At 41.4% G+C, this 14,148-nt stretch overlaps 1 protein-coding gene across 2 annotated transcripts in view; it reads left to right on the top strand.

Annotated features, from left to right (window-relative positions):
- LOC141132411 (A disintegrin and metalloproteinase with thrombospondin motifs 2-like) overlaps window positions 1-14,148 on the top strand; it is a 1,679,109-nt gene that overhangs the window by 1,087,432 nt on the left and 577,529 nt on the right. For both annotated transcript variants that reach the window (XM_073620760.1, XM_073620761.1), the window contains exon 11: window positions 3,650-3,795. In XM_073620760.1, the coding sequence (XP_073476861.1) occupies window positions 3,650-3,795 (146 nt within the window). The remainder of the gene's footprint in view (window positions 1-3,649; window positions 3,796-14,148) is intronic.

The following is a 14,148-nucleotide window of genomic DNA, read 5'->3' as shown; positions in this document are numbered from 1 at the left end:
CTACAGACACTCATTATACTGCTGTCAAGCCTTTCGGCAAAAAAAAAATGCCTCCTGTTACAGCAAAATTTTTCAGATTTTGACTCATCAGTCCAGGGCACCTGCTACCATTTTTCTGCACTCCAGATCCTATGTTTTAATGCATAGTTGAGTCGCTTAGCCTTGTTTTCAAGTCTTCATTTTGGCAGCAATTCTTCCATGAAGACCACTTCTGGCCAGACTTTTCTGGATGGTAAAATATACAAAAAAAATTTGCGCTAGGTACATATACAATACGTGAAAAAAGTATTAATATGAATAAATATCAAATAAAAACCATGAAAGGAATCCTGCTGCTGAACACTATAACCCCGATATGAGGGCACAGAAAGTAGATATAGAAAGAACAGTGCAGCGCTGGATATGTATCCCAAATGAGAAATGTGTTGAATCAATATATCAATACAAAAAATGATAACAACAATAAGTGACAACCAATAGAATTATATCAACCAGTATACGGTTAATCAACCGTGGTAGATTATATAAAAGTGAAAAACAATAAATATATAAGGGTGAAGATAAAAAATTGAAGTCCCAAAAGGCATTGGTGTTCAAATATGGAATCCTGGATCTATGTTCCACCGCAGGTGCTGCCCACCACCTAGTGAATAGTATTGGAGGCTTACCAGACAGCCTGCAACCGCCCTTATTCAGGGGGGTCAAAACAGGCTCAGTAGAGATATGCAGACCTCAGAATGTGTCCCGCAGGGAGCTCTGTAGATGTTCCTCCAGCCTCCTTGCAGGAAGGCTAGCCAGCGACACCCAGGTACTATCCAAAGGATGCTATCCCGGGAGCGTTCCTCATATAGCAATCAAGGTTTTTGTCTCCAGCGGAATCCAGAAAGGGTTATCATTCCTTAGATGTAGTGACTGTATTTGCATTCATTCCTTATTTTCACGTGGTAATCTTGCCACTTCCATTCCTGTGCAGCTGCTGTGCACACACCGGCATCTGCAGATGCAAATACAGTGCGGGACACATTCTGAGGTCTGCATATCTCTACTGAGCCTGTTTTGACCCCCCTGAATATGGGCGGTCGCAGGCTGTCTGGTAAGCCTCCAATACTATTCACTAGGTGGTGGGCAGCACCTGCAGTGGAACATAGAACCAGGATTCCATATTTGAACACCAATGCCTTTTGGGACTTCAGTTTTTTATCTTCACCCTTATATATTTATTGTTTTTCACTTTTATATAATCTACCACGGTTGATTAACCGTATACTGGTTGATATAATTCTATTGGTTGTCACTTATTGTTATCATTTTCTGGATGGTAGATGGGTGCACCTGGGTTTCACTTGTTTCTGTCAGTTCTTTGCTGATGGCACTGCTGGACATCTTTCATTGTGAAAGGGAAGTAAGCATGACGTGTCTTTAATCCGCTGCCTTAGGTTTCATTGGCCAACCACTGCGTCTGCGGTCATCAACACTGCCCATTTCTTTGTGATTCTTCAAAAGAGCTTGAACAGCACATCTTGAAACCGTAGTCTGCTTTGAAATCTTTTCCTGGGCGAGACCTTGCTGATGCAGTTTAACCTGGAGGTTGATTTATTAAAGGCAAATATATGGGCACTTTAGGGCAATTCCTTTAGATTTGAGGGGAAGCTCTGAAATGAAGAGAAGCTCTGCTGGTTTCTATCATCTAATCATGTATAAACCAAAATGATGTGTTTTTTTCCTTGCATGTGATTGAGTATTCTTTGCAAAGTGAAGTTTTACCTAATTTACTAAGCTCTGGAGCAAGTGTACTTGAAGTGCACAGTATATTTGCCTTAGTAAATCAACCCCCTTGTGTCTTGTTGCTGTGCCCAGTCTTGCCATGGTGTATGACCTGTGACATGAAACTGCCTTCCACAAACTTAACTTAGTAGCAGAGTTTGGCTGTTCCTCATCCAGTTTTAAGTCTCCAACACAGCTGTTTCAGTTGGTGACTGTGTACCAACTGCGTGCCTAGATATGAAATTGATGATCATTAGCACCTAATTTTTATATTGGTTAATCATATTCCTGATGCTAATCCTACAAAATCCCTGACTTCGTGGGAGTGTACAACTTGCACTTTGTGCAAGTGTAAAAACAGGTGCTAGTTTGAAGCCAAAGGGTAGTCATATTGATTTGATTCCAATTTTTCTTTTGTTTGCTCACTTTGAATTTTGTAAATTGATAAAAAACAAATAAAATATATGTCTAAAATGTTCTCTCTCTCTCTCTCTCTCTCTCTCTCTCTCTCTCTCTCTCTCTCTCTCTCTCTCTCTCTCTCTCTCTCTCTCTCTCTCTCTCCCTCTCTCCCTCTCTCCCTCTCCCTCTCTCCCTCTCCCTCTCTCCCTCCCCCTCTCTCTCTCCCCCTCTCTCCCTTCCCCTCTCTCCCTCCCCCTCTCTCTCTCCCCCTCTCTCTCTCTCCCCCTCTCTCTCTCTCTCTCTCTCTCTCCCCCTCTTTCCCTCTCTCCCTCCATTTTTTTTTTCCTTTGTACGGAGGAAGGGAGTAGAGACTTTCTCAGTTAAGCATGTCCTCCTGTCAGTATGCCCGCCCTTGTGAAAGTGTACCTAAAGCCCATGTACTGTATATTATACATTGTGTTTTTTACATGCACAAGACTTTGTAGAACGTCATCACAGTAAGGGCAGATGAATTTCAGGAAGTAAATGCTACATGAATCCTCTGCCCTTACTCAAGATGGCTGTGGCTAGAGATGCTGAGGGGGGGTTCAAAGTGAGTTTTTCAACAAAATAAAGCATGGATGGATGGATGAGATTGCTTTGAATATTAAAAGGATTAAATAGTGTCTTTGATTTGTGTTGCGCAGGTACAGTTGCATTCTGCTTTTTAACATCATTACATTTTTAATTGAGAAATATTGTATCAACCTGCTTGATATGAGCCTATTTCACTGCCTATAGGCAGGGATGGATTGTAAGAGGGAGAAGCAGCACAATATGTCAATCAATTAATGTGCTCCCAAGAAGCACACTGACAGGAAGAGAAAGCAGAACTCATAACTGTGCTGCTTCTGCTTTCACTGTCTAGTCAAAAGCTGGGGCCGGGTCAAGGAAGACCTGGGCTCAGTGGAACTGATATGAATAATCCTGGCCAAAGTCTGAGGACTTATAGCAACAGAAAAAAAGGAGAACATCTCTAGATTGAAGGTCAATATTGCAGTAAAAGCTGTTTTTTATTTTATTTTTTTTTTTCCTTTTTTTTCTTTCAACTTTATTTGAAGAATCACATAGTGATACTTCATTCATGGCATTGCACTGCAGTGTAGTGCATTGCACTGCTGTGTAGTGATATGCAGTGTGAAAAAATGCAGACATGCTTTTTTATACTGCACTGCAAAACTTGTTTTCTATGTGTCCTAGCAGTGATCTGAGTTTATCCAGTGCGTAAAAATGTAGGTCGCCCCATATAGTGTAGTCAAGTCCTTACGGCATTGAAGGCAAACTAGTTATAGAACTAGCTTTCTCAAAGTATATAATACATAAATCTCTGGGTCACTTATAGTAAAAAAATAAAATAAAAACTGTATAATTTTTAAAGAAATGTTTTTGAATCAAAATGTCTCTTTTGAGGAGTTGTTCACTTAAATACTTTGTTTTTTGTTGCAAGCATTGCTTTAAAGGCCACTGCATCTGGCTCACTCCTGAAATTCTCCGACAAGATGGAAATTGGGGTTCATGGAGTAAATTTGGTTCATGCTCTCGCACTTGTGGAACAGGTGTTAGGTACAGAACAAGGAGCTGTAACAACCCTCAGTAAGTGTAAATTATATTTATAATAAATACCACAGAAAACCTTTTACCTGCAATACATATTATATGTTAACAAGATGTTTATTTTAAAGTGGATCACTTATAGTTTATAGTTATAGTATGGAAGGGTTAGACTCTGTCAGGTTTGTATCTCTGTCCACATCCCCTTAGGATAAATTTCCATTTACTTCCTGTCCCAGAGACATGACAGAGAGTAAGTGGAATTCTGCCCAAAGTGATGAGAAATGTTAGCTTTGATGAAGGAAAAAGTGTCCCCATTGGCCTATATCCCTTCTACTGTTTCAATGGCATCCAAAAACATTTTAGGTATCCTCTCACTTTCTGTTTCCAGGCAATATTCACCATGACAAATGTCCCTCCAGAGGGACACAGACATCAGTATAAATATGTCACGTTTCAATACTTTCCCGTCCATTTTTTTTTATTTTTATAATTGACAATTTTTATTAGATTTAATTTTATACAACAAAACAAATATAGGCATAACAAACAAAGGACATTTTATAATGTCAACTGCTGACCAAATTTCCAGCAAAATAAAGATCTGGAAATGTTTACGACTTGTATCCACAAGTTAGCAACAAATTACAGTTGCAACAAATTCTGTAAACCATATAAAGAAAAACTGTCTAGCATTATGAGCAATATCCATCAAACCCAATCCCAAAAGGGCCGTCTGAAATAGAACAAGGCCCAGGGATAAAGTTCAGTGCCCAGAATAATGCCTTTGTATAGAAATCAAACAACAATAGAGAAAGAGAAGAGGAAAGATAGAGAAATGGGGGCAATGGAAAGACATGCACTCACAACACCTGAGGGGGAAGAAAGCACTGGAAATACAACTAGCAAGAGATAGTAGAACCTCATGGGGGGTCCTCTCGCAAATGCCAAGGATCCCATATCATGTTATGATTCTCTACCATATTGGCGAGACATGCTGTGAGTGACTCCATGATCTCCACATCCTTAATCCTAGTGTATAACTCAATGGAGGTTGGTGGTGTTTACCTCTTCCACTGAAGAGCTACAAGACATCTAGCAGCTGTCAAGATATGAGACGTCAATTTCTTATCCAGCCTGGGGGGGAAGTAGCCCTAACAGGAATGTTTTGGGACCAAAAGGAAAGTCCACATCAAACAAACGAAGGAGATATTGGCACCATCCACCAATATGGTTGCAGAAATGGGCAGTGCCAATAAACATGAAGTAAAGTGCCAGCAGCACCAGCAGCGATCAGAGGCTGAAGGATATATGTTTTTCAAGCGCGTAGGGGTCGTATACCAAAAGAATAACACTTTATACGTGTTCTCTTTATTAAAAGCGATGGAGGTACTCCCGGTGACTACCTATGGCTTCAGATGCAGCACTAGGTGCTATCCGCAAACGGGGCTCACAGAGCCTAGCCCAACAGAAACTGACAGATTATTACCCCACCATGAATGGACGGGTGTACCAAGATAGTGCCGGAGCACACACGCAGCCTGCCAAGGAAGGACAGCACTCCTCAGACTCCAGCAGATCATCCACTTTGGTATGTACGGCCATACACTGCAAACACGGCGGATACTGACATCTCTCACCCTGACAGCCCAACTACCCGCAGCCCATCTAAATTTAGAAAAGCTAAAGGAGACCAGCAGGCAGAGGATTCTGATATACAAGAGAATTCTGCAGAGCATTCCACCCAGACCCTTCTTGAGCACTTCCCTTCATCTTCTCAGCCTGTGTCAATGACTAATATGAAAGACATGCTGATTTCCCTGAGAGACTCCCTGCACATGGTGAATATGCTGAAACCTATCAAGGCTTCTGTGCATGATCTGCAGCAAAGAATGTCACACACACAACACAAAATGGAGGATGCATACAAAGAACAACAAAATGACATATAGAGAATGGCGGCTAAACTGGCCGATATGGAAGTTGGCTCACGCAGGAACAATATTAAATTCCGCGGCATTCCAGAGTCCATTTCTGCCGCTAATTTGACAGGCTACGTACGCCAATTGCTACGCTTACCGAATGCAACCAATATAGAACTGGTAATTAACAGAGCGCATAGATTGCCCAAATCAACTTTCCTTCCGGATACAGTACCGAGAGATGTATTGGTGAGAATACATTAATATCATATCAAAGAAAACGCTATGCGTGCCATACGTAAAACCCCACAATTAGGGGTGCATTGCTCTATATACTGATCTATCGCAAGCTACTATACAGCATAGGAAAAAGCTCCTTACTATCACAAAAGCCCTAAGAAACCACAACATCACCTACAGATGGGGGACCCCATCCAAGTTAACAGTGACGCACCTGGACAAGACAGTCAACATATTCTCACTACAATCTGGCCTACGATTTCTGAAAGAATGGCAGATTCTTCCAGCATGCAAACCAGCAGAAGAACGCCAGGATCCAATTAAACCAGGAAATTTATCATACAAGTACCTCGCAGATTTCTACTGAAAGCAGTCATATAATTCTATAGAAACCCAGGAACAAAGTCCTTATCGCCATGCTGGCGTGGGTTGTTCGCCTCAGATGTCAAGCAGTTTCAACTGCCTCTGGATTCCGGGGCAGGCTTCGGACTTCTTTTTATATTTTTATTGTTTTTTTCTCTTAGTTGTCCTCACTTGCTGTATCCAGATGATTGACTATATGTGCTACTACTCACCTCGCATTACCCAGTTTCAATACTCTATCCATCCTACCATTTGCTGGTTGCACCTATCTTCCCAAATAAATGGTGCCATTTCCTCTCTACTGAACTAACTCCTTGTAAGTACAACCCTGTTAATGCACCAAATACTTCTGTGAAAGAGACAGCTCCTCCCCCTCAAGTCTGTGCAGAGAACGTCTGCTGACTGCATTTTGGTTTTCGATAACTATTAAGGTTGTTTCCCTCAATGTTAAGGGTTTAAATGGCCCTTTGAAGTTCTAACTCATGTGGTCCGAAGCCCAGAGAATGAAAGGGGACGTTCTCTGTACAGGAAACACATTTCTTGGCCAAAAAAGCGCCCAAATATTCCCATAGGCAGTATCTGCATATTTTTTTTGCTAATGCAGAATCGAAACACAATGGTGTTCTCATAGCCATTAAGAATACAGTTGCATTTTCTTTACAGGTCTTCTATCACAGATTCTAAGGGGCAGTATATTGTTTTAGTTTGTACCATAAATAATGTTGTATACACGATTGTATCAGTATATTCTCCCAACCAGGGTCAAATAACCTTTTTAAGGAATCTCTTTAAAAAGGTTAAATCTCTATGTAAGGGGAACTTCCTCTTGTTAGGAGACTTTAACTCGGTGATAGATTCCAAAGTAGACTGCCCCTCTCCTAAATTACATCATAAATCAACATTACACTCCACTATACATAACAAATCTTTATACAATGTCTGGAGATGTCACCACCCGGATGAAAAAAGATTCTTCTCTAACCTGCATAGATCGTATTCTAGAATTGATCTAATACTTACAGACTTACCCTCCCTATAAAAGCTAAAGTAACAACTATAGACACCATTACCTGGTCAGACCACGCTTCCATAACAATCGAAATGGAAGAACAATTCAATTTGTCCCCCACAATTTTTTGGCATAATAATACACATATTTTCAACCACACTGATCACCGAGAGAAAGTCAAGAAACAACTAGAGGAATTTTTCCATTTCAATGATACAGATGAGATTCCAGCCTCTACTATTTGGTGTGCTCACAAGGCCTATATCAGAGGCCTACTGTTGCAAATCACTGCTACGGAAAAGAAAAAAATGGTGCAGGAGACTAAATCCCTGTTAGATAAAATACACCATCTAGAAACGCAGAATAAAAGACATGACCCAAGCTTTAATAGAAGAATTAAAGAGCTGTAGAACAGAACTTAAACAAGTACTTTTTCTACAATTATGAAAAAGGTCTTAAACGCCTAAAAGCCTCATATTACTCCTCTGGTAATAAGGGGGGTAGGTAGCCCAACAACTCAAAGCTAAGCAAGCCAAAACGAGAAGAGCCCATTTAATTGACCCTAATACAGGTGCAAAGTTATCTCACCCTAAGGACATAGTGAATACTTTTAGGGAATACTACAGTGCTCTTTACAACCTTAAATCAGACCCAAATTCTGCCCAGCCATCTACAAAAAGTCTTACAGAATTCCTAGATATAGTAAAACTTCCAGCTGTTAATCCCGAAGTGCTAGAGCGCCTTAATGATCAGATTTCTGCCGAAGAAATTAAAAAAGTTATTAAATCCCTGGCACTGAACAAATCCCCAGGGCCAAATGGTTTGTCAGCAGAGTACTACCATAACTTCTCTGACACCCTGGTTCCACATTTAAAGTATTCAATATAGCGGCATCCATCGAGAGTTTCCAAGGCTTAACGGCCGCCAAACCAATCTAACAATGAAGGTGGTCCAAAGATGGTCATTAATACTCCAGCATGAGGAAACAAGATAAAAAGGAACTCCACATGCCATAGGTCAACCAAGGTAGGTTTATTGAAGGTAAAATACCATATAAAAAAGGTTTTCACAAAAAGTATAAAATATATAATAGCAATGTGGGAAGCAGGAGGTGCTGGTCCGACGCATTTCGACTAACAAGTCTTCCACAGGAGCATATCCTTGCCTCCCCACATTGCTCCTAAATATAAACTGTACATCAATTACTGGGTAAGATAGATCTGCCCCCGTCATGGCGGAACCGGAAGTAAATTCCGGAAGTAGATTCAGTGACTTGCGTCCCAGACCTCACATACAGTAACATAATAAATGCATACAGTAACATAATGGTCCCTGGGTAATGATCATATGTGTCATAAACCTGTTATAGCCTGATAGTACCGCTGGACGCAGACAGATCTCTCGCCGTCTGCGTCCCATCTGTGTTCCAAGCCTCAAAAGCGAAAAAGGAAGTGAGGACATTGTCCCTTCCACTGGAATGTGAGGAGTTTGCATTCCAAGCCTCAGACTGGATGTAAGGGGAGCCGTCGCGTGTGAAAAGGAAACACCGTGTCACTTCCGCCGCATAGTCAGCATGTGACTCAAAAGTCACCTGGCCTCATAACTGCCCACCAGTAACCTCTATCAGAGAGAGGACATCAGGGGAGGTGGAGATAACGAGTGGGGACGCAGAACAGTGTGAAAGACAAGACAAATGGGAAAGGAGGAATAATAAAAAGCTGGCCAATCAAAAGACAATAGAAAAAAACGGTATTAAAAAAGGAAAGGGGAGGTACTTCTCTGGCAGAGCCCAGTATATAGGCAAGTCATATGTGGCCGAACACCTAGGACCAGTGCACGGCCATGCCACAGCGCCATCTTGCGGATAGAAGCCAAAAGGCCAACAAGAGGAACATGTATAAGAGTGCCTCCGCTCCCATAATGGGTGCAAGGCCACTCGCCAATGTCCACCCGAAGGCACAGATGGAACTCTCATAAACACATAGAAAGTGTTTAAAGGGGGGGATGCCCGGGATATAACAACCCACAAAATATATACAGAGCAAATGCCCTTAGAAAATATATTGGAAAAAGAAAAATAATAAAATAAAAAAAATGAATAAAAAAAATAATATGATAAATGAATAAAACATCCCAAATATATTGTAACACAGGATTACCCATGAAAAATATATTAAAATACAGAAAAAGAAATGGAATGTGGTGAGTGGGCTCAACAGGGAAAGGGCCCACAAAGCATCCAGATAAGGGTGTGTCACGGATGAGACCATGAGAAGAGATACCACTCACGCCCAGTTAAGGAAGCAATTGATGTCCCAATCTACATTCATGCCATGGGGTGAGTAGCACCTCAACTCATAAATCCAATAGGTCTCAAGCCACGACACACCCCTAAGGCAAGACTCGCCCCACCAATGTGGGACGAACCTATCGATAACCTGAAAATAAGTACCCGTGGGTTCTTTATCACTGTGAACACTGTGTCACTGGGAATACTGTGCTTGGTACAGCCCTTTTTAATTTTAGCTATGTGCTCATTCACCCTGATGGAAAAGGTCCTAATTGTGCGTCCAATATATTGCCTCTTACACGGGCAGGTAATCAGGTAAACAATATGTTTTGTAGCACACGTGGTGAAGTGTTTCATATTGTAAATCTGTGATGTTACCGTTGCAAAAAAGGTTTCAGATTTATGTCTACCACACACATTGTGCAGGCACACATTACACCTCCTGCAAGGGTAATACCCCTTGCATTTTGGAAAGAAGGAAACAGCGCGGGGGGGGGGGGGGTCCATGGTGTTGGGAGCAACCTCACCCTGAATGGAGCGAGCACCCCAAAAAATGATGCCCGCCCGATCAGGTAAAACTGGTCCCAACACATGGTCGTTCAATAGAACCTTCCAATGCTTGTTTAATATCCTTTTAATCTCCTTGTGCTGTATAGAAAACAAGGTGAAGAAAGACCATTTAAATTGATTCTCCCTTTGTACCTTAGGGCGATCAGCCAATAAGGAGTTCCTATCTATGGCAGTGACCTCCCGAATATCCACATCAAGCTCTAAGGTTTTGTATCCCTTCTCCACAAATCTCTTTTTGAGAATCTGAGACTGGGAAAGAAAGTCACCAATGTTAGTGCAGTTTCATCGAAGACGAAGGAACTGTCCCTTGGGTACAGACTTAAGCCATTGTTGGTGATGACAACTGTCGACCGGGATATAACCATTACGGTCCGTGGGTTTAAAGAAAGTCCTGAACATCAAATGGTGATCCACAACCGAGATCTCCAGATCCAAAAAATGAATGGTCTCAGGGCTTGCCTCAAAACTCAGGTAAATGCCCCTATCATTGGCATTCAAATAGGACATAAAACCATCCAAAGATGTTCAATCACCCCTCCAAAGGAGGAGAATGTCATCTATGTACCTAGCCCAAAGGACCAACTCTTGCAGGATGTGTAATGTGTCCCTGCACAATGTGTGTGGTAGACGTAAATCTGAAACCTTTTTTTCAATGGTAACATCACAGATTTACAATATGAAACACTTCACCACGTGTGCTACAAAATATATTTTTTACCTGATTACCTTCCCGTGTAAGAGGCAATACGTTGGACGCACAATTAGGGTGCGTCCAACAGGGTGAATGAGCACATAGCTAAAATTGAAAAGGGCTGTACCAAGAACAGTGTTCCCCGCCATTACCTGGAGTTCCATGATAAAGACCACACGGGCACTTCTTTTCAGGTTATCGATAGGTTCGTCCCACATTGGAGGGGTGAGTCTTGCCTTAGGGGTGTGTCGTGGCTTGAGACCTATTGGATTTATGAGTTGAGGTGCTACTCACCCCATGGCATGAATGTAGATTGGGACATCAATTGCTTCATTAACTGGGCGTGAGTGGTACCTCTTCTAATGGTCTCATCTGTGACACACCCTTATCTGGATGCTTTGTGGGCCCTTTACCCGTTGAGCCCACTCACCACGTTCCATTTCTTTTTCTGTATTTTAATATATTTTTCATGGGTACTCCTATGTTACAATATATTCGGGATGTTTTATTCATTTTTCATTAATTCATTTATTTTTTATTCATGTATTTATTTATTTTTTATTTTATTTTATTATTTTTGGTTTTTCCTATATATTTTTTAAGGGCATTTGCTCTGTATATATTTTGTGGGTAGTTATATCCTGAGCATCCCCCCCTTTAAACACTTTCTATGTGTTTATGAGAGTTCCATCTGTGCCTTCGGGTGGACATTGGCGAGTGGCCTTGCACCCATTATGGGAGCGGAGGCACTCTTATACATGTTCCTCTTGTTGGCCTTTTGGCTTCTATCCACAAGATGGTGCTGTGGCGTGGCCGTGCACTGGTCCTAGGTGTTCGGCCACGTATGACTTGGCTATCTACCGGGCTCTGCCAGAGGAGTACCCCCCCCTTTCGTTTTTTAATACCGTTTTTTCTATTGTCTTTTGATTGGCCAGCTTTTTATTATTCCTCCTTTCCCATTTGTCTTGTCTTTCGCACTGTTCTACGTCCCCATTTGTTATTTCCACCTCCCCTGACGTCATCTCTCTGATAGAGGTTACTGGTGGGCAGTTATGAGGCCAGGTGACCTTTGAGTGACATGCTGACTATGTGGCGGAAGTGACGCAGTGTTTCCTTTTCACACGCGACGGCTCCCCTTACATCCAGTCTAAGGCTTGGAATGCAAACTCCTCACATTCCGGCGGAAGGGACGATGTTGTCACTTCCTTTTTCGCTTTCGAGGCTTGGAACACAGATGGGATGCAGACGGCGAGAGATCTGTCTGCGTCCAGCGGTACTATCAGGCTATAACCGGTTTATGGCACATATGATCATTACTCAGGGACCATGTTACTGTATGTTACTGTATGCATTTATTATGTTACTGTATGTGAGGTCTGGGACGCAAGTCACTGAATCTACTTCCGGAATTTACTTCCGGTTCCGCCATGACGGGGGCGGATCTATCTTACCCAGTAATTGATGTACAGTTTATATTTAGGAGCAATGTGGGGAGGCAAGGATATGCCCCTGTGGAAGACTTGTTAGTCGAAATGCGTTGGACCAGCACCTCCTGCTTCCCACATTGCTATTATATATTTTTATACTTTTTGTGATCACCTTTTTTATATGGTATTTTACCTTCAATAAACCTACCTTGGTTGACCTACGCCATGTGGAGTTCCTTTTTCTCTTGTTTCCTCATGCTGGAGTATTGATGACCATCTTTGGACCACCATCATTGTTGGTTCGGTTTGGCGGCCGTTAAGCCTTGGAAACTCTCTTTTCAACTACCACCCTACCTCGTGCAGATTGGAGTTTGCGGCCTGCAGGAGACCATCCAGACGCACTGTCGTGCGGTACGTGCGTCCAACTGATCCGGTAAGAGTACCCATTCTTCTATCTGAATGTCTTCCCCTGTTCATTGGTGCATTTTCTAGAAGATTGAGGAGAAAGTTCCCTCACCATTGGACACTATACATTTTACATGTGGACTTTTCTTTTTCCCCTTTTTTATGTTCATTGCTATTATTTCACAACACTTTGGGGTTTATTTTGATGTTATATAATATTGTTCATTTTAATTTTTTGCACCCATCCTGCCTTCATGATTGAGGCATTTTGGATGCATACAGGTTTTGCACTTGTTTATTTTTTTATTTCATTAATTTATCAATTTTTAGCACTACACTTATTGTTTACACTAATGTATCTAAATGCCAGGTCTTTACAACCAATCTTAGCCACAAAACACAAGCAAAAATTAAATTGTTATTTCCTTGCAATTGGGATAACAACAAAATCTGATATCTAGTGATTTCTTTAACTGCTAAATCTAGCCACCTCTATGATGCTGATTATAAAAAATTGCTACAATCTGTTCAGACTGAACTCCTACAACTGGACAAATTTGACATCTCTTGGATGGGAAAAATAGCAACTTTTAAAATGGTTATTTTGCCAAAAATTCTGTACATCCTTAGGACTGTACCAATACCCTTACCAGCCCTTTTCTTTAATAAACTTGATATCTTACTTCAATCCTTCATTTGGAAAGGGACTAGAGCAAGAATAGCTTTCTCTACCCTCACAAAGCACAGATCGAAAGGAGGTATGGGAGTCCCAGTAATTAAAGACTATTACAAAGCGACGTTACAGAGCAACGTAAAGCGTGGTTTGATCCGTCCCCAGTAAAGCAATGGGTCTTATTAAAGCAAAATCTGGTGAAGAACAATAACCTCCGTGCTTTATTGATAGCAGCAGCCACCAATAAACCAATATATTTACCAAACCACCCTTCTATTTCCACTTCGCTTAAAGCGTGGACAGACCTGCTAGACAGAATTCAGGAGCCTGTACATATACCCCTATGTGACATACAACTACAATCTTTTGAATTCTTAATACCAGGCCTCTGGGTTCAATCATGGTTAGACGCTGGATACTCTACCCTACAAGAAATCCCAGAAATAGTCAAACACAAAGATAAATTTAAGATGTTCCAGATCCAACATCTCCTGCATACCTTCACCTCTGATACCATAGCTTTGGACAAAAGACTATGGGAATTTTATCATAAAGATTCTAACCAAAAAAGAGGCATCTCACTTCTTTATTCCTTACTTCAACCCAATAATCCAATAAAACAAACACCAGCGATACTGAAATAGGAACAAGATTTAGATTAGTTCATATTCAGAACTAGAATGGTCCCGAGCACTCAGATACAGCCTAGGAGCTTCTCATTGTGTATCATATTGGGAAAGTGTCTATAAGATACTCTACAGATGGTACCTTACGCCAGTTTAAATATATAAGATCTATAAAGACT

Source organism: Aquarana catesbeiana, linkage group LG03, assembly GCF_042186555.1.
Source record: "Aquarana catesbeiana isolate 2022-GZ linkage group LG03, ASM4218655v1, whole genome shotgun sequence".
NCBI lineage: Eukaryota > Metazoa > Chordata > Amphibia > Anura > Ranidae > Aquarana > Aquarana catesbeiana.
Note: the sequence above shows the minus strand (reverse complement) of the source record. Positions and strands in the feature narration are given on the sequence as shown.